This window comes from Eleutherodactylus coqui, chromosome 3 (genome assembly GCF_035609145.1).
Source record: "Eleutherodactylus coqui strain aEleCoq1 chromosome 3, aEleCoq1.hap1, whole genome shotgun sequence".
Classification (NCBI taxonomy): Eukaryota; Metazoa; Chordata; class Amphibia; order Anura; family Eleutherodactylidae; genus Eleutherodactylus; species Eleutherodactylus coqui.
The window spans coordinates 239,008,880-239,030,435 of record NC_089839.1 but is presented as its reverse complement, the minus strand read 5'-3'; the positions used below and the strand labels follow the sequence as shown (position 1 = coordinate 239,030,435).

The 21,556-nt window shown below is 45.0% G+C and overlaps 1 protein-coding gene across 5 annotated transcripts in view; it reads right to left on the bottom strand.

The window, feature by feature from the left end:
• The window catches only part of LOC136621575 (coagulation factor XIII B chain-like), a 612,738-nt gene that overhangs the window by 487,986 nt on the left and 103,196 nt on the right, over positions 1 to 21,556 (bottom strand). For all 5 annotated transcript variants that reach the window (XM_066597142.1, XM_066597138.1, XM_066597143.1 and 2 more), the window contains exon 7: positions 13,253 to 13,453. In XM_066597142.1, the coding sequence (XP_066453239.1) occupies positions 13,253 to 13,453 (201 nt within the window). The remainder of the gene's footprint in view (positions 1 to 13,252; positions 13,454 to 21,556) is intronic.

The window sequence follows — 21,556 nt, the reverse complement described above, 5'->3', positions numbered from 1 at the left end:
ACGGGTAGATCAGTCCATTGACCATTCTCACATTCAGCATTTATAGGACCATTTATCACATAGTTCTCATTGCACTCAAATGCCACAGATGAGCCCGAGTCATAACTGTCCTGCCGTTCAGTTTTGAGGAATCCATTTACGATTTCTGGAGTCTGGCAGCTTTCTAAAAAGTCATAGGAACAAGAATTTAGAACTAGTTAGAGCTCATAGAAAGTGTGCACTGCCCCTTCTGATGCATACATAATTGAAGTTATCATTTCAACAACAAAGCCAGGCAACGACTGGTGGCTGGTTTCTTTTAGATCAGACTCTACTGGACAGATCCTGTAATTTTAATGTCCCTTACTCCGATCACCTGTTTTTTTTGTTTTGTTTTTAAAGCTCTTGGCTTACATGTGAATATGAAATTTGAGTGATGTATACAATAACTGAAGCCATGGAAGCTTATGTACTATCATTGAAGTTCATGTTGGACTGAGGTCAAGCTTTTGTCACATTGTATGTTTATATTTGTTACGTGATTAAAAATGTAGAAGAAAGGCGACCATTGTGTTTGTGTTTTTTGCGACCCTCCTTGTAGTTTTCTATAGAAATAAAGTGTGACAAATAGGGCATTTAAACCCACAAAATGCAAACAAGACTGCAAAAAAGTATTTTTCTGCAGGTATGAATTGTGTTTTCATAAAAGCCATTTATTTTATCGGCAACAGTGAAAAAATGCTGCAAAAAACCCCAGTTTTTCTGCAGGTGTGAACTGAACTCAGATGGTGACATTTTAGTGAATATTTTGCATCAGTATTTCTAAGCTTAAACCGGGAGTGGAACCTTCAGAGATGAAAACTATACTGGAAAGATTTGTGCCTCTTTTGTATTTTGTACCCACTCCTGATTCTGATTTGCAAACACTGATGTAAAATACTGCTGCCTGAATGAAACCTGCTTGCACACTAGTCACTTATCTGTAGAACTGGTATCTAAAGGCAAAGTCAGATGAGCATTTTTTTGTACACGCCTATGTGTGCAAAAAAAGCTCATCTATTAGAACCATTGGCTTCCTATGTAGTGTTCACATGTCCATTTTTTACAGGTGCAAAATCTTTATACCTGAAAAAGATAGGACATGCGTGCACCGCATAGGTCCGTGCTGTGCATAAAGATTCCCAGCGGGGAGTCTTCTCATCGCTGAACACTGTGACAGCACTGTCACAGTGTTCAGTGATGATGGGACTCCCCGCAGGGACAAAAAAATCCCGTGTCACAGCTGTGGCAGAGGATCGTGATGTTCTCCCATTGCTTTCAATAGGGCCAGTGCCGCAGCCACCCCATTAAAAACTTAAAAGCAATGGTATGCAGGCAACAGCCGCAGTGATTTTCGGGGAAGGGCTTGAAATATACGGCCTTCCCTAAAAATCATCCCTAGCTGCTGTAAAAAATATATATATATATACACATCACCTTCCGCCGCTGTTGGGGCTCCGGCACGTCTTCTTGCTGGCTGCCTGGCACTACTCTGAAGCACTTTCTGCTGGCCGGGGATTTAAAAATCCCCACCTCCAGAAAGTGCTTGGTCTGATTAGCTGAGCGCTCAGCTATTCATTGAAGGACAGCTAAGCGCTGCCTGTGATTGGTCACAGCACTCAGCTATTCATTCAACTATGACCAGGAATTGAAAGCAAAGTCAGAGCCCATGCACATACAGCTGTTTCAGGGTTTTTACCCTTTGTCAGTGTGCAGTAGGATTCTGACTTTGCTAGAGAGAGGCCTATGATGTGGGTCAGAAACGCTATCTTTTTTCCTTAAGGAGAGTAATTCCTGCTTTCAATTCCTGATCATTGTTGCAAGGCTTGTATAAGGAGTCTAACATTGACTTTATGTATTGCTGCCTTCCAATAGGTGGCACTGTGGAGGTATTGTTTCATCTCCCTTATTTGCATATTACGCAGAGAAGTGTAAATGGCCTTTTAAGTCTCCTCACTCGCCATTTAGATGCTCTCTCTAAGGAGAAAAGATAGTGCTTGGGACCCACATCATAGGCCTCTCTCTAGCAAAGTAAGAATCCTACTGCACACTGATAAAGAGCAAAAACCCTGAAATAGCTGTATGTGCATGGGCTCTGACTTTGCTTTCAATTCCTGGTCATTGTTGCAAGGCTTGTATAAAGAGTCTATCATTGACTTTAGGAATCGCTGCCTTCCAATAAGTGGCACCGTGGAGCTATTTCTCTCCCTTATTTGGATCCTATGAGAAACACTTTCTTTAGAGGAGGACACCGACACTCCTTTCAAAGAAACTGATGATGATCACACAGTTCCTGTCACACAGTTATATTAGAGGAGATCACAGCTCACCCTCCGGACTAGCCACTATAATAACTCAGAGTATTATACTTATGCCCTTATCTTAATGGGTCTGTCAGGATTACAGGTTCTATTCAAAGGCCTGTGAAGTTCTAGTATTTGCCATGTGTTATTGCTCTCAGTACGAGTACCAGTGGGCTGATTCCTTTTCCTTCTATTCCCCTCCCATACTTCTTTCTTAACCCCTCTGATTCTTAATTAATATCCAATTCTATTCACCTTTTTCATGCATGTTACGTGATTTCTTATGTACAAAGTGGAAGAGGGAGGTAGGGAGACTTATGGAAGTGAATTGGCACACAGCCTTTGTATACTCTAGGGCAGTTTCCTCAAATCACAATGAACGTCTTACCCAGCTCCTGATTTTACACAGAACATACTACACCACCTGAAGGCTACAAAAATTCTTCCCGAACTACTTGGATGAGTGCCCAATGTTTTTTTTTTAAAACAATTTCTTTTTATTAGGGAGAAACAAAGCCAGTGAAAATCAAATGCAGTCTGGCCACGCAGGGCCGATTGATGTTGTATGTAGCAACTTATACAGAATTATCGTGAATATTACATACAAGAAAGAGAATACTGCGAGTCTGGCACAAACTTAGGGCGAATGCGGGGGAGGGAGGCGGGGGGTGGTGGGATGGGGGGGTAGATGGGGGAAAGGAAAAGGGAACATAGGGAACATACAGCAAGATGCATTCTTTTTAATAATAAGGTAGAGTTTGGCAGATCATTGAGTATTGTTTTTGGCAGTAAGTTTTTTTATTTTTTATTTAAGTGTCCAGGTTGTTTCTGTTTCCCTGGAATTGGATCCAGGGTGTCCAGAGGGCTGTGAAGTCATCTCTTGAGTCAGTTTCCCAGGCCAATATCTCTTCAAATCGGAAGATTTGTGAAACCCTCTCTATCCATTGTGGGATTTGCGGGGTGTCTTTTTTCCACCAGAAAAGTGGGATCAAAAGTTTGGCTGCTGTAAGCAGGGTTGTCGGTAGATTTTTGTAGGATGGTTTAAATTGGCGTGTGGGTAGCCAGATTAGGATCTCCTCTGGTCTAAAAGAGTACGTTGTATGACAGATTTTATTAATGAGATTGGTGACTGAGTGCCAGAAGGGTTTAATTCTAGCACAGTGCCACCAGATATGTAGGGCGGTTCCTCTCTCTTCCCCACATCTCCAGCAAGTGTCTGATGATGCAGGGTTCGTTTTAGAGGTTGTAACAGGGGTCCTATACCACCTAGTTAGGGTATTGTATGAGTTCTCTTGGATACGGACACATCTAGAGAATCCGTGTGAGTTTTTTAAAATTCTGACAGTCTCTTCTCTGCTAAGGGTAAGACCCAGTTCTCTCTCCCACTCCCTGAGAAACCAGGGCCTTTCAGAGGCGGTTTGTAAGAGGAGGCCTTTGTAAAGTTGAGTGACCAACTTCTTCGGACGAGAGGTTAGTGAAATGTAAGTCTCGAACCAAAGGGGGTTTCGCAGGTTGCCAAAGTTAATTGACTGAAACTGTCTCGGGGAGTGGTAGAGACTGGCCCTGCTCAAGAAATTTAGAGGGTGATGTGGGACGTAGGTGTCCAATTGCGCCTGGTTTGTTAATTTGGGGCCTTTGAGGATGTCGTGTACTGTGAGATCTTCAAGTTTGTCCTATTCACCCTCAGTTTTGAGCAGACTATTAGCTAGCATGGCCGGTATTAGAGAGGCCGGGGTCATTGGGGGAGGGACTTTTCTCCTGTTGCCCCTAGTCGGGTAAATCTTAGTATTTTTATTGTGCATTTCGTGATCGGGCTGAAATATGTTTGTTTACCTAGAGGGGGGCCGTTGATCCAGAGCAGCACTTGGTTGTCTTTGCCTAACATCTCTCTTTGCATATCAAGTGTGGGACTGAATGCTCCTTTGTCCATCAGGGAGATCCATCTGGCGATATGAATCGCTTTATGATAGAGCTGTAGATTCGGGAGGCCCGCACCTCCCTGGGGGCATTTTTGAGTAAGGAAAGAGAATGCCAGCCGCGATTTATGCCCATCCCATATAAAATCCCTGAACAATTTATGCAATTGTGAGAAAAAAAGGTTAGGTACTTCTATTGGGACCGAATGTAAGATATAAATGATTTGTGGGAGTATATAAGTGGAGATGAGATTTTTCCTGCCCAGCCATGAAATCACCGGTATGTTAAATTGTGTGAGTTGGGTCTTTACTTTTTTGATCAGCGGAATATAATTGGCTTCATACAGCTGGGAGGCATTGGCAATTAGTATAATACCTAGGTATTTAATGTTGTATGCGGGCCATTTGAAAGCGTACTTCTCTTTCAGTTTGTTGACTATATGAGGCGGAGCGGAGATATTTAGTGCTTCCGACTTATTGTAATTAATTTTAAAGTTGGATAGCCTGTCGAAGAGGTTGAACGTCCCCATAAGCGCCGCTAACGCCCTGCTTGGATTAGTGACCAGCATCAGGAGGTCGTCAGCAAAGGCCACAGTAGTGTGTGTAGTGCCCCCTATCTGGCGGCCTTCAATGTCTGGGTTTTGCCTAACTTCCTGGAGTAGGATCTCCATTACCAGGATAAAGAGCGTAGGAGACAACGGGCAACCTTGCCTGGTGCCATTTCTGATGGCGAAGGGCTTGGAGAGCGTGCCATTAACTTGAACTCTGGCTGTTGGTTCCGAGTATAGGGAGAAGATGGCTCTAATAAACAGGGGCGGGAAGCCAAACTTAGTTAGGGTAGTCTCCATCTAGTTCCATTTGACCCTATCAAAGGTCTTTTCGGCGTCTGTAGAGATCAGAACCAACGGGAGTTTATTACGTTTGGCGTAATGTATAGCATGAATTGCTCGGGTCGTGTTGAATTTTCCTTCTCTGCCCGGTACAAATCCAATCTGGTCTGGCCTTATCAGCTTAGTGAGAAAGGGAGCTATTCTTTGGGCGAGTAGTTTCACCCATAATTTAATGTCCGCGTTGAGTAGAGAGATTGGTCGGTCATTACTACACAGGTCTGGAGCTTTGCCCTCCTTGGGGATTAGTGAGATATGAGCTTCTAAAGATTGTTTGGCTAGTGCCGTGCCAGACAGGAGGGAGTTACAGAGTTTAGTTAGGTGTGGGATTAGTATACTGGCGAATTTTTTATAGTAGAGGATGGGGAGTCCATCAGGGCCTGGGCTCTTTCCGTTAGGGATAGAGGCTAAAACCTCCGCCACCTCATCCTCCATAACCTGTCGTAGGAGTGAGGAGACATCTTCCTCGGTTAGTCCAGGGAGTTTTAGGTTTTTTAGAAAAAACATAAAATCACAAAGGTGAGGGAAAAAACAAAGACATTATTCACAGAAAAAGCCAAAAATACAATACCTGAAGGTCTGCAAAGCAGACACGGTCGCCATAGGCAAGGTCAGGTATTGTATTTTTGGCTTTTTCTGTGAATAATGTCTTTGTTTTTTCCCTCACCTCTGTGATTTTATGTAATTTATAGTGAGTTAGCGTAGGTACTGACGGAAGCGGTGTGGCCTCGGCGCGGCCCGTCAGCCTATGCGTTTTTGGCCAAAATGCAGTACCAACACCCGCATTTTATTAGTATGCATTAGTACTTTTGTATGTAGTTTGCTAGTTGGTGGGGGAGCCCAAGATGTCAGCCAGTGTGGCCCACTTTAGAGATACAGGGCAACCCACTGTTATATCAGCCAGGGTTGATAACCTGTATGGTGGGTCACCATCCATCTATGGCTGGCATCTTTGGTATCGTTCACATGTGCAGGCTATTAGTATATGCAGTCACTCCTCCCCAATCTGGGCTGGGTTGAGTGGGTGACTGCATATTAGCCTGCCAAGAACAATCTGCTCCTCCACATTATTGTCTGGCTGACTGCATATCTCCAGGGCTTATGGCAATTGCGCCTGCCCTACGGCGATTGTGCCGGTGGCGATTGTGCCTGCCTTATGGCGATCATGCCTATGGCGACCGTGTCTGCTTTGCAGACCTTCAGGTATTGTATTTTTGGCTTTTTCTGTGAATAATTAGGTTTTTTAGAAAGTTGAGTGTAATGTCCTGTGGTTCCTCGGTATCTCTGTCTAAGTTATATAGCTCAGTGTAGTATTTTTCAAATTCTGAGGTGATTTCTTCCGTAGATGTCACCGTCTTTCCTGTGGGGGCCTTAATTTGGGAGATAAAGGATTTCTCTTTTTGTTTTTGAATGAGTCTCATCATTGTTTTTGATCCTCTATCCCCATGTATATAAATTTTGTATTTAGATGAGAGCAGGGTCTTTGCTGATTTTATATTTAGGACATTTTTGAGTTTATCTCTCAGGTTTATGAGTTCTTTTATAGTTTTGTTATTAGGCTTATTTTTATGAAGCGTTTCTTTTTTTGAGATTTGGGCAAGAAGGGAGTTGATTTCCTCATTTCTCTGTCTTTTGGTTCTAGTGCCTAGTGATATCAGTTCCCCTCTAATGTAAGCTTTATGTGCTTCCCAGATAGTTGGTACGGGGACTTCGTGGGAATCGTTAATTAGAAAAAAATTCTTCCAGTTTTTCGGATAGGTTTTCCCTCCCATTTATCAGCGTGCAGTTTAGGCGCCAGTTCCACTCCCTCCTCGGCAGGCTGTCTACAATCAGGGAAAGAGAGATAGGAGCGTGGTCTGATATAGTGATTGGGCCGATGTCGGCCGCGGTAACTGAGTGTAGGTATTTGCCTGAAATTAGTAAATAACCGATTCTGTGGTGGGTTGTGTGGATATGGGAGAAGTATGTATATTCTCTGAGACTGGAATTTTTCAGTCTCCAGACATCTCGTAGGTTCAAGTCCGACAGAAGACTCTTGAGTCTGTGGACTCGTCTACAGAGGTTCGGGGTGGAACTCGAGGTGGTATTAATTGAGTGCTCTAATGCTAGGTTGAAGTCACCGCTGACCACCTGCAAGCCCTCCGCAAATTCTCCAAATTTAGTCAAGACCCGTGATAGCCACTGGAATTGGTTTTTATTTGGGGCATACAAGTTGGTAAATGAGACTTGCCTGTGTGCCATCGTGCCTTTTAAGAATAGGTATCTACCACCTAGGTCCAGCTCCGACCCTGTAGGGGCGAAGGGGACATTTTTGCTTATTGCGATAGAGGCCCCCCTAGAGTCCGAGGAGTGTGTACTGTGGTGCCATTGACTGAAGTTGTAGGTTGGTAGTTTAGGGACGTGGTTGTGACGAAAGTGGGTTTCTTGAAGAAACAACACTTCCGGAGTGTGTTTTTTCATAAGGTTAAATGTCTGGGATCTTTTCTGGGGGTTGCTCCAGCCTCTGACATTAAATGAGATGACTTTAATCTCTGCCATGATCCAGTTCCGGGGGGTCTACTCTAAAGTCTGGATCTGCCCTATCCTTGCCTAATAGGTTGTATACAAGCTTGCTGTTCAAACAAATAATAACAATAAACTCCACATAGAGTGGAAAAAAGAGGAAACATGTTAGGCACGGGGAGGAGGGAGGACCATTCCCTAAGGGGCCTCGGGTCTGTTCCTCAGTCAGTCCCCAGGCTGGGGAAAAATCCCCTTGGCTTCTCCCTGTCCTCGTGAATTTGGGGGGAGGTTAGACAGACACCTTTTTGAGTTGGGTGCGACCCCCAATGGCCGTGTGAACAACATTCAACAAATGTATAAAACAAGCATTAACATTTTCAAGTTTTACATATAAGTGTGCAGGAAATGTAAACAAACAGATTAATCGCTCAGTAAGCGTGAATCACTGCACAGTGTTTAAAAATTTAACAGTAGAACCTAGTTTATGCATTGATAGCAAGTCTTGAATATAAGATGGATCTGGGACCTTGCAACGAGCGTGCGGAATAGAGAGAGAGCCAGGATGCCCTCATGAGGAGGGGGTGGTGGGGCAAAGTCCTAATCTCCCCCAGCCCTGAGTTGGGTTACTCTGGTCTTGTGTCCCCGCCTCCGACGCCCGTTACCTGGCCAGATCCTTCCAACAGATCAGCGAAGTAGCTGGTGGGGTCTTCCATCTCTCAGTCCTCTCTGTGTCTCTTCGTAGAGTGAGCAGGTGGCGTTGTTGATCTGGGTGAAGAAGGGAAAAAAAAAAAAAGGAGGGAGGGAAGGGAATGGAGGCGAGAGAGAGAGGAAGGGTTCCCCAAATCGTCTGGAAGTGGATTGCAAGAAAGATAGTGAAAGAAGTAGTCTTTCTCAGGTTTCAACCTGTGGTCTCTTTTTGTGTTTCGGGGTCCTGGGAGCCTTGTTAATTGACCAGTTTTTGGGTTTATTCAACTGAGGCAATGGGGTTTTGGACTGGCAGGGTAGCCAAGATGGTATTTCAATCGGGGGTATCTCGAGCTTCTCCCACACCTTCTCGAGATCGTTCAGTGCTCTAATAATTATTTGTTGACCATCCTTGAAGGTAGCGAGCCCAAACGGGAAAAGCCATCACAACGGGAGCTTTTTGGCACGGAGTGCTTCTGTCAAGGGTTTCAGTGTACGTCTTTTGGCTAGCATACTGGGAGCGATGTCTAGGAATAAAAGGATTTTATTCTCTTTGTAAAGAATCTCATTTGATTCTCTAGCTTTTTGTAGGATCGCTGAGGTGTCAAGGTAGTTCAGTAGGCCACATATGATGTCTCTCGGGGGTTCCAGTAGTGGGGGTCTCAGGGCTCTATGTATTCGCTCTATCACAACTTTGTCCGCTCTGTCTTCCACAAGCAAAGATTGGAATATGTGTGTAGCAGCTGAATTTAGAGCCTCCAGTGCTATGGATTCTGGAAGGTCTCTGAAACGAATATTTTTCCTCCGGCTTCTGTTTTCTTGGTCTTCAATTAGGAGTATTGCTTGGTTTATCTGGTCTTGTTGCTCCGCTACGGTGGATTGAAGAGCTAGGTTATGTTGCATCAGTTCTTGCTGGGTGTTCTTAAGATCTTCTACCCTGTGGCCTATTTGCTTAACTTTCGATTTTATGTCAGCTAGTTCTTTCAAGACAGGGGCAATGGCTTGAGTTAGGATTTTTTTAAAGAAAGAGCGAGAGATCGGGTCTCTATCATGGTCCTCATTGTGCTCCGAGGCGGCCGAGGCGCTTTCCCCGTCTTAGTCCTCTGAGTGTAGATCTGTTGCATTTTCGTAAGGGGATCTCTGTCTTTGTGCCGCCGGGGAGCTGTGCTTTTTTTTTTAAGTATTTGTCCATTTCCGCTTGATTTTTATTGGTCTTGGATGATTCTGAGTGGTCCTTGCTTTTGTCTTTCCCGATTTTCACCATCTTGTGTAGATATAAATTTTGTTACTTCGCTGGAAGCTGTTAACTTAGGACTATCCGTCTGTGCAGTGTTTCTGTATGTCTGCTTGGTAGTGTTTACATGTGTCTCGGGGGTCTGTTATCGCATGATAAGGGGTTATGTGCCTATTCTAGGCCTTCTACGTCCCCTCAGCTTAGTGGCACGGTTTGTTGATTTTAGCGGATGTATCCGGGATCTTGGGGTTTTGAGGTTGCTCCTGCAAAGTAGGTGGCGCTCCCTGAACGCTATGTCTGAACTGGCACTGGAGTGAGCGGGGAGGTTATGGAGAGAACACGCTCTTGTTAGCAGGATGATAAGAGTGCGCAATATATAGCGCTTAAATGGCGTCTGGAGGCGAAGTAAGGCAGGGAGGCAGGCAGCGTTTATGCAGATTCTGCAGTGGTACTTACTGGCTGAGCTTCAGAGCTTATTGGTCTGCTCTATAGAGAAGTTTACTGCTGGCTGTCTGCCAGTGGGGTCTCACGGTCCTCTCTAAGCATTCAAGCCTGTCAGCAGTCCCCAGTTAAAGGTTTGGGGGCCTTTTAAGGTGGTTGAAGTAGAGGGTGTCTTATGCCCTTTTTATTTCTCCCCCCCTACTGTCCTGGGAAAGGGCTATTGGTAACGTTTGGAGAGGGGGGGGGGGGTTGCATTCCCCGCGCTGTACCTTCCCGCTCCTCTAACCTCCGACACCGGGGAGGAGGGAGAGGGAAGGGGGGCGACACCGGTGCTGAGCGCTCTTATGTCCCGCTGGTGGGATTATCTGTGTGCCTACCTCCGGCTGCACGCCTGCTGTCTGTGGCGTCCGCGCCAGCCGACGGCATCCAGGAATCTAGACCGGGGATGCGGCTGTCTGTGTAGGCTCCTCTCGCGATCTCCACCAAAGTGGCCCTGGGGCACAGGTAAGGCGTAAAGTCACGGTTTTCTCCGCTGCTTTAGGGAACTTGGCAGGCTGCGTCCTCCTTCCTACTCGGTGAGCTAGGCCCCATCATTCAACGTCTAATACCTTCTTTCATCTATTTTTACAATGTTCCAAGATAAGGGGTATATGGGAGCAAGTAGTTAAATTCATAAATGAATAGATGGGTACTCCTCTCTCGTTAAGCCCAAAATTTTGCCTTCTATCAACTGAACCTGATTTCTATGCCCCTAGATATTTCTTACACAATGTCGTTATTATGTCAGGTAAGTAAGTATCAAATTCTTGCTACCGATTTGTATTCCCATAGTCTCCAACTAGAAGACATTTGTGAACTTTGTGTTCCCATAAAATGAAGTTATCGGAAAAGGAATCATCCAGAGAAATTCTCCAAGGTTTGGGACAAATGGCTCTGGACATCCTGCTCATTGGGTTATCCTCGTTTCATGTCATATGACTCTCTTCTCCCCATATAATTAAACACATGATATGCTAATCTCTCACTTATAGTAATGCAGACTAAGAACTTGAAGAGTATCTGGACAACACATATCTACCCTTCCTTTCCAAGTCTTTATCTGTCATGGTTTTATAAGACCAATGTGTTTTTTCTTTGTTACAGGGTGGACCGTTGTCTACTGACATTTAATAAATTTCATTATCTTACCTAAACTTAATTAACTTAAAGGGGTTGTCTCGTGAAATCAAGTGGGGTTCAGCACTTCTGTATGGCCATATTAATGCACTTTGTAATGTACATCGTGCATTAAATATGAGCCATACAGAAGTTATTCACTTACCTGCTCCGTTGCTAGCGTCCCCGTCGCCATGGATCCGTCTAATTCTGATGTCTTCTGGCGTTTTTAGACGCGCTTGCGCTGTGCGGTCTTCTCCGTGGTGAATGGGGCCGCTCGTGCCGGAGAGCTGGTCCGGCGTCGTCATCGTAGCTCCGCCCCGTCACGTGTGCCAATTCCAGCCAATCAGGAGGCTGGAATCGGCAATGGACCGCACAGAGCCCACGGTGCACCATGGGGGAAGACCCGCGGTGCATCGTGGGTGAAGATCCCGGCGGCCATCTTGGTAAGGGAAGAAAGAAGTCACCGCAGAGCGGGGATTCGGGTAAGTAATATATAATTTTTTTTTTAACCCATCCCTTGGGTTTGTCTCGCGCCGAACGGGGGGCCTATTGAAAAAAAAAAAACCCGTTTCGGCGTGAGACAACCCCTTTAACTTGTACTAATTATTAGAATATAATAATAAGAAGGTATGTGTTTTTCTGAACACCCAATGCCTTCTTATTTTTGTTTGAAAGTAGTATCCATAGCTCTTTATACTCACTTGCTTTTTCACACACAGATTTTTTGGGAGGATATGATCTTTGCAATGTTTCATACTTTTGTACTAGCTTTTTCACAATGTTTGTGTCATGAATATTTGCAAAGTATATAGGTTTGTTATGTTTTAAAGAGGCCCTGTCACCTATCCTGACATGTATGTTTGTAGAGATGCATATTCTCTATAAAATAACAATTCTAGAGCATTTTTTCTTTTAACTCTGTTGTACTGTCCCACTGCTATTTGTCGTAGAGATCAAGTAAATGGTCAACTGGCTGTTACCAGTTGGAGGTGTCCCAGCACACTCTTACATTGTCCAGTCAGTGCTGACAATATCAGGCTGCATAGTCTCCTTTGTCAAGGAGAATGATAACACAAAGTTGTCAATTTTGTAAATTTCTAAGAGGAATAACGGAGGAATGGCAAAATATAGTTCTAAGAAAAGATTCTAAGGAATTGTTATTTTATGGGGAATTGTATGATTTACTATAACAGACATGTCAGGAGATGTGACAGCTCCACTTTAAATCTTTTAAACATATTATAGAGACACAGTATATAGTATTGTAAATATATGTTCCCCTTCACTTACTTATAGAAAAATTTGATGATGTATTGATCAGAGAGAGGAAGTCATGTAACATAAGTTGTAGCATGTAGTTTTCTCTTCCCTGATGTCAGTACAGTGCTACTGACAGTATAAAACAGGCCAGCACAACATGCATCCCAGCAAAAGATTTCTGAAAGCCCACAGACTGTGACATGACTATTTTGGCAAGAGGCAAGTGACTAGCCTCTTAGCATCATAGTGATATCACCATCTGTGGCACAGTTATGTCGCACTAGCTGCTAGAGTGACTAGCCTAAAGGACGTTCATAGAATCACAGTCATATGACCGGCCACACAGCACAGCGAGGGAGGGGTTGGCGGATATAAGCTTTGTGACTTGAACCTGGTGTTGAACATGCAGCTGACGCCCGTTATCCCCTCCCTTGATGTGTGGCTGGTCACAGGAGTGTGATGTTAGGGAAGGTCCTTTTGGCCCTAGGAGTGGCAGTGCAACCAACAGCGGTGCAGGAGCGGAAAGCATTGCTACAGTACAGAAAGTTTATCCCAGGAACCCACAGTGGCGCAGGAGCGTTGGATTGTGGTGCAATGACAAAGAGAAAAGCAGTTTGCAAAATAATTTAATGGGTAAATTACAGGGTAGATAGGTTTTACCAGCTTACTTTGTAAGTAAAGGTAATGCTTACAGATAGATTACCTTTACTTACAAAGGGAGTCACTAAAACCCCATCTGCAACCCAAAGAGGTTGCCCATTTTAATTTTGGCCTCTACCTACCGCCAAGTTGTGCAGGTCTGGTATAAACACTCTGGCGGCTTTTATAATGAATGCTCATATCAAGCACCTGCATATACCGCAGACTTACTTGCAAAACTACATTTGGGATAGTTTATATTTCCCTTTTCACATTTGGCTTCCAGTTTATCATCTGGCATCATTCCTTCATTACACTGAAATATAATTGTTTGTCCAGGGTCCACTACATTGCTTGTGTTAGAATTAATATTATTGGGGATCATTGTTGCTTGTTGCAATACACAAAAACCTGAAAAATAATGAGATAGTTATTGGTATATATTAATTGGGTACTCTGCAGAATCCATGAAAATCAAGTATGTATCACATAACTATTAAACTACCAGAGAGCACATAAATCACTTTTAGGCCAGACTCAAACAGGCATTTGTAAAATGCCATACTTATTTTACAGCATTTTACACCATTTTCTAAGTGCGCTTTCAAAAGTGTTCAACAGTGTTTTTAACAGACCTCATCATTGCAGTAGGTGATGATCTGCATTTTACAATTGCTGAAATGCACTAAAATAGAACAGATTGCGTTTTTGAAAAGTGTGGTGTTTCCAATACTCTTCTGAAAACCCCATCGAAATCGAATGGAGGCTCAGCATAGCATTTTTAGATTGCACATCCTCATGTGTTTCACCAAACAAAACAGTCTAAATTCTAAATCACCCTTTCATGTGTGGCAAAACAATTATTGGTTAACACGTACCTCATGTTTTCTTCTTGTTTTTAGCCACTGTGAAAGTAGTTTTGGAAAAATGTATTAAACACATCCTTTCTTCAGCCCACAAAGGGATAAATAATGAATTATTCTTTTTAACGGACTTCATGGAGGGGGTCGTTGTGCTGGGGGGGGGGGGGGGGGGGGGTGACATTAATTTCCCATTAGATCCTGAGAAAGACTGCACATTGAGAAGGGTGACAGTCCCAACCACACAGCTCTTGTTTCACAAGGCTCTTAGGCAGTTACAGTTGGTAGATTTGGTAGAGTTGGTGACTCACTCCTCAGAACGGGACTATTCCTACTTCTCCCCTGCACATCACTCGCATAGTCGCATTGATCTTACAGTCACGAGTCATCATGTCCTAACCTGGGGCCCGGTAGCAATATGGTCAGACCATGCCCCAATCCTGCTCACTTTAACTATCCTGGTGCTCCAGAGAGGCCTTGGACTTGGAGGTTGAACGATAATCTCCTGAAGGATTCGGTGTGCTGTGCAGATCTGCGCAGCAATATAGAAAACTTCCTTAACGATCATTTGGCTGACGCCACGCCTAAGCCGGTCCAATGGGAGGCACTTAAGGGCACCCTTTTTATACAGAATGAACTGATGAATGCAAGGGAGGAGTTGAGGCATATTCTAGACCAAAAATATTTGCGATTTAGAGACAGCCTGAAATGCTATTCGTACAAGCATGCCAAAAAAATGTGGATGCTCATTGGCGCACTATCTTCTATCTTTGCAGTAGGACAAACCTCACGTATGTACCCCACATAATGGACAATACAGGCCACAAGAACATGACCCCAAAGAGATTGCAGAAGCATTCTGGGCTTATTATCATGGAGTCTAGAATATACAAGGCCAGCTGCTGATATGCCCCCTGCCAATCGGAAAGCTAAGATTGATGTTTATATACTGAAAACGACCTTCCTGAGTATACCGGGAGAAACTAGTGAGGCCTTGGAGATGGATTTCACGGCAGAGGAGATTGGTGAGGTCATTAAGGCTTCTCTGACAGGGAAAGCCCTTGGTCCGGATGGGTTTACTTCCTATTTTTTCAAACAGTTCCGGGAAATCCTTACTCCTACTTTGAAAAAGACGTTCAACCAAATATCGCCATCAGTTCCATTCCCTTCTCATTCACTCATGGCCCACATTATGGTGCTCCCCAAATCAGGGAAAGAGCCAGGGCTATGCCCCAGTTACCATCCCATTTCACTCATCAATTTAGATATCAAGCTATTCTCTGAGGTTCTAGTGAACAGGCTGGCTCCCATTCTGCCTGCCCATATACACAATGACCAAGTGGGTTTTATAAAAGGGCAAGAAGCCAGAGACAATATCAACAAGACCCTCCTACTGATCAGCAAGACCCAGAAGTTGTCGCAGCCATTTTGCCTCCTCTCGGTGGACGCGGAGAAGGCCTTCGACCCTGTTAGCTGGAACTTTTTGAGGTCCTCACTGACGCATTTAGGTCTAGGGCCTAAGTTTTTGAACTAGATCCGGGCATTGTACGGGAACCTGTCGGCACAGATCCGGGTGAATGGCTTTCTGTCTGACCCGGTGCCTATTAAGAACGGGACAAGACAGGGTTGCCCTCTTTCCCCTCTTCTCTATGCCATCATTATGGAACATTTGGCTGTGTCACTGCGGAACAATCTTGATGTGCGCGGCTTGCAGATTGGGACCCAGTCCTGCAAGGCGGCCTTGTATGCAAACGACCTCCTTTTGTACATCACCCAGCCACGCACTTCCTTTCCGGCAGTCCTTCGGGAGTTTTCCAACTTCGGGCACTTGAGCAACTTCAAAGTTAACTTGCATAAATCAGAGGCCATGAATATCTCTTTCCCACCTGGTGAGGTGGCCAACCTTGCGGACCAATTTGCTTTTAAATGGCGTTTAACCTCCATCAAATATCTTGGGGTGCAAATATCGGCAGATGTTTCTTCTCTATATTGACTTAATTATGTTCCTCTGTTGGAGAGGGTGACATGTGAGCTGAACAGCTACGCTATTAAACAACTGAGCTGTTTCAGGCGAGTAAATGTCTTAAAAATGGATGTGGTCCCAAAATTTCTATACTTTTTACAGACTCTACCAATTAGGCTGCCTGCACATTATTTTAAACAGATTCAATGGGTGTTTCGCAGATTCGTATGGGGTGGGAGGAGTAGCCGTATTAATTACCAGACCATATCATGTACAAAATCCAATGGGGGAGTGGGACTCCCAGACCTCAAAATTTACTATTTGGCCGCGGTCCTCACCATGTTGGTGGATTGGCACCATCATGCAGCCCTGAAACAGTGGGTGGGTTTAGAAGCAGCTTTGATTTGGCCCCATCTAGGTCCCTTACTGTGGATCCCTATTGCGGATAGGCCGGCAGCTCTATCTCATACCCCATTAACCTTGAACTGACTGTACATGAGGGACAGGCTGACCACCAGGGGGGACATTGTGATTCATAGCCATGACCCTCCTTTTTCACAACCACATGTTCCCTTCGGAGCAAGATAGACTGAGTTTCCTCTGCTGATGGGAGGAGGAGGAGGACATGTGGTGTGGTCAGATTGCATGCTCCGGGGGGGGGGGGGTCTTCCATCATTTACAGGCGTCTTGACCAGATCAGAAACTGATGTGGATGGAATATCTCCAGCTGTCTTCATTCTGGAGGTCCCGGCTAAGGTCGAGTTCCCTTTTGAGCCATGCTGAACCTTTTGAAGAACTATTTTTGCGAGCTGGTTCTCCGGTCCGGGTCCTCTGTAGGATCTACAGAATGATTTTGGGGAGACTTACACAGGGTCTTCCACAGTACGTCAGGGGTTGGGAGAGGGACTTAACATGTGTGGCGTAAGAGAAACATTTTAAGCTCCTCTCTAGGTGGTAGAGATGCCCAGACATGATTAACCGCATATTTCCCTTAGTCTCAAATGTATGCTGGAGATGTGGATAAGAGCTTCATACCATGCTACATATATGGTGGGAATGTCCACTCATCCAACCTTTCTGGGAAAAGGTCTTTGAGTTATATGGGGAGACGTCCTGTGGCACAGTGGAGGTCACTCCGCAGCTGGCATTGCTATCTGTCATCTGGCCCTTATGCCACGATTAAAAAAGGTCTGTTGCACCATTTCTTCATTGTGGAAAGGGCTGTAATCCCACGCCATTGGCGGAGTAGTGTCACCCCATCGATCTTGAAATTTATCCAGGAGCTGAATCAATTGTATATGGAGGAGTTGGTGGACGAGGGCTCTGGGGCCACATGCTCAAACAGGCATGCCTGGGTACTATGGAATGCATTCCGTGACTCACCCGAATACCAAAATATAACGGGATGGTAGAGGGATGGGTCCCGACAGGTTCCTGAGGAGGCCTGTATGGGGACCCTCATCTTGGTGACACATAGCGAGGTTCTTTTTTCTTCTTTTCTTTTCTCTTTGTACCCAAGACCTACTAATTCTAATTCTATTTTTGTTAATTTTTAAAAAATGTATTTTTATTTTTACCAGTTTTAATGGCAGCAGGTGTTTGAAAACTGCACTATTCTATGAGCACAAGAAATTGCTAGGCCTGCAGGCCTGATGTTACAGTATTTTATTATGCATGTATAAGTTATATGGAATTACCGGAAGGACATCCAGAAGAAATTAATGCGGTATTACTGGGTACAATATCCTTCTCTTTTTTTTTTTCTTTTCTTAACTATAAGCTATTATAGCGGTCCTGCGAGACTTGCTATATGTTGTTCTTTTTCGTTTGTCTATGTGTAAAATTACGCAAAAGATCTAATAAACCATACTAAATATAAATGAACGTGTCTCAAAACTAGAACTATCCATGCCCAGTTTAACCACCATTCTCTTAAAAACAGCCAGGAACTGAAATCTGGACAGAAAACATTCATCCCTATGCCGTAAAAAAAGCCCTGACCTCGCACCCGACAAAAAACTATACTCCCTCCAACGCTTAACTGGGCACATGCTACCACCTCGCACTTCCCCTACTGCTAGCTGGCGACCTTTTCCTTCTTGATCTGTCTTGGAGTGGCGGATGAAGATTTCCAGATGCCCATTGATCAACTTAAGATCCTCCGCTTGCAACCCCCCCAATCTTCCTACTGGGCAAAACCAGTTCACCCACTCGAAGAGCGCAGAAAAATGCCAACGAAAAAGCCACCTTAAATAGTGAACAATCAAAACCGTCGTCACATACCTCCTTCAAAATTTTTCCCATATCTAAACTCCCTCTTCCCCTCCTGAAACCTTTTAGCGCCGGCCTCACTAAAAAAATTCTTAGTTATGTCTACCATTCCCCTAAACTTCACGCCAAAAGGTAACCCCCTCATGAAATTATTAACCCTCGCCACTGACTTTTTTAGAACCTTCCCCTAACCAACCTAACAATGCCCCTACTCTATCCTCATCAGTGCTAATGTTCCCAAACTGCCTTAATGACTCTTCCCATTCTAACCAGGCTGCCTCATAAGCAGCCCACGTACTCCGAGCCGGTGAAACACCTATCAAGTGTCCCACTGCTTGCTGACCATGCTCCAGATATGTGTCGGACAAGTCATGCCCTCCTCCTCTGCTCCAGGAGCCAACAACCAGAATCGCTTCCACTGAAAACGAGAAAAAGCATTCACGATTGAGTTGTTAACCCCTGGCACGTGCACTGCCACTATCCACGCATTCAAAGACAGTAGTAAATGGCGCAATTAGGCCACCACTGGAGGAAACGAGGCTGACAAATTATTTATCGCCTGCATTACCCCAGAGTTGTCACAGTAAAAAAACGCACCTTTCTGTCCCTAAAATGTTCTCCTTATAACGCCACGGCCACTATAATAGGGAACAGTTCTAGCAGCACCAGTTTTTTTACAAAACCCAACAAATACCACTTGGTCAGCCAACTACCCGCACACCACTGGCCTTGAAAATAGGCTCCAAAACCAGCACTCCCTGCAGCATCAGTAAACAATTCCCAGTCGAAATTGTCTACCACCTCCCCCATCATTATCGACCTTCCATTATACTTCTCTAAAAATGACGCCTACACCGCCAAGTCCTTTTTATGACCCTTGCCTAGGCAAATAAAATGGTGGGGTAAATGAACCCTAGCCGTAGCCGCTGCTAACCTCCTGTAAAATATTCACCCCATCGGCATTATTCGGCAAGCGAGATTCAGCTTGCCCAAGAACAACTGCAACTCCCTCAATGTGACCTTGGTCACTACCCTCGCTCTGTTCACTTCCACCTTTAAATCCACCAATTTGTCCTCGGGTAGCCTGCACTCCATTGCCACCGTGTCAATGGTAATGCCTAAAACCTTCAAACAGGTTGTGGGCCCTTCGTGTTTTTTCAGGCGCGAAAGGCTCCCCGAAATGCCGAGAAACCCATTGAACTGACCCCAACAATGTCGTGCAAATTGGCAACCTATACACAGAAAGTCATCCAGGTAATAGATGACTGACCTAAGCCCAGTGGAGTCCCTCACTACCCACTCCAAAAATGAGCTGAACGCTTCAAAATAAGCGCATGAAATAGAGCAGCCCATCAGTAGACACTCATCTGCAAAATAGCTCCCCTCCCAATAACAACCTAACAAGCGAAAGCTCTCGGGCAATACTGGAAGTAAGCCGACTCTATATCTACTTTCACCAACATAGCCCCCTGTCCGTACTTCTGTATCCAATTAACTGCGGTGTCAAATGAGGTATAAAGCACGGAACATATTTCTGGATCTATACCGTCATTTACTGACGCCTCTTTTTGGTACGACAAGTGGTGTATTAATCTAAACTTGTTTGGCTCCCTTTTTGGAACCACGCCCAGCGGAGACACCACCAAATCCGCAACTGGTGGGGAACTAGAAGACCCTCTGCCATGTGACCTAACTGAACCTCCTTAAACAGCTTTTCGGTTACAACAGCCGGATACCGAAGTGCCGACTGTAAATTTTTTGTTGTAACAGGAACACTATGAACGAGGGCAGGAATTTTAAAACTGTCCCTGAACCCTTCTAACAATAAACCTGCCTCCTTACTATATGGGTACCTATTTAGAAACTGCACCATCTCTGCCAGTTTCACTGGTGTTATCCCTTTTTCCGGCCCCACCGAGACCTTTTCCTTTTCTGAAACACTTTATCGTTCTGTGCAACACAGCATTACACAGGGAGCAAACATGCTTAAACCTACAGCTACTTCCGAATTTACATTGGCCATCGTTAAACTGCCAACATAACCCGGGCCTATAGCCCCCCCGCCTGTCTCCCTGCCTCTGCTTCTATTAACCCTTACCCTCCCCGTTAACCTTGTCGTGGCTTGCCTGCATCTATAGCCCTGTGGGCTACTATTCCAGCGCTTCTAGAGCTTGGAAACATCACTTGAATGTTTCTCTGATGCATCGATAAATAATTAGGCATATCTGATTGTTAAAGGGGTTGTCCCGCGGCAGCAAGTGGGTCTATACACTTCTGTATGGCCATATTAATGCACTTTGTAATGTACATTGTGCATTAAAGGAGATGTCCCGAGGCAGCAAGTGGGGTTATACACTTCTGTATGGCCATAATAATGCACTTTGTAATATACATTGTGCATTAATTATGAGCCATACAGAAGTTATAAAAAGTTTTATACTTACCTGCTTCGTTGCTAGCGTCCTCGTCTCCATGGTGCCGACTAATTTTCGGCCTCCGATGGCCAAATTAGCCGCGCTTGCGCAGTCCGGGTCTTCTGTAGTCTTCTATGGAGCCGCTCGTGCCAGAGAGCGGCTCCGTGTAGCTCCGCCCCGTCACGTGCCGATTCCAGCCAATCAGGAGGCTGGAATCGGCAGTGGACCGCACAGAAGAGCTGCGGTCCACGAAGGCAGAGGATCCCGGCGGCCATCTTCAGCAGGTGAGTATGAAGACGCCGGACCGCCGGGATTCAGGTAAGCGCTGTGTTTAAAAAAAAAACCCGTTTCGGCGCGGGACATCTCCTTTAATTATGAGCCATACAGAAGTTATAAGAAGTTTTTCACTTACCTGCTCCGTTGCTAGCGTCCTCGTTTCCATGGAGCCCGTCTAATTTTCGGCGTCTAATGGCCAAATTAGCCGCGCTTGCGCAGTCCGGGTCTTCTTCTTTCCTCAATGGGGCCGCTCGTGCTGGATGTCGGCTCAGTGTAGCTCCGCCCCGTCACGTGCCGATTCCAGCCAATCAGGAGGCTGGAATCGGCAATGGACCGCACAGAAGCCCTGCGGTCCACCGAGGGAGAAGATCCCGGCGGCCATCTTCAACTGGTAAGTAAGAAGTCACCGGAGCGCGGGGATTCAGGTAAGCACTCTCCGGTGTTCTTTTTTTAACCCCTGCATCGGGGTTGTCTCGCGCCGAACGGGGGGGGGGGGGTTGAAAAAAAAAAAAACCCCGTATCGGCGCGGGACAACCTCTTTAATGCTATGATACCCTGGAGCATCACCTAAATTGAGAGATTATTCCAACACCACAAACTCTGCATACATAAGTGAAATGTTTAACTACAATAGAATAAGAATAGTGTGCAAATGGTACAGATACAGTACCTGATTCAAATCTAGAGCATATATACAATAACAAAACCAAGCTTAAAACAAATACACAGT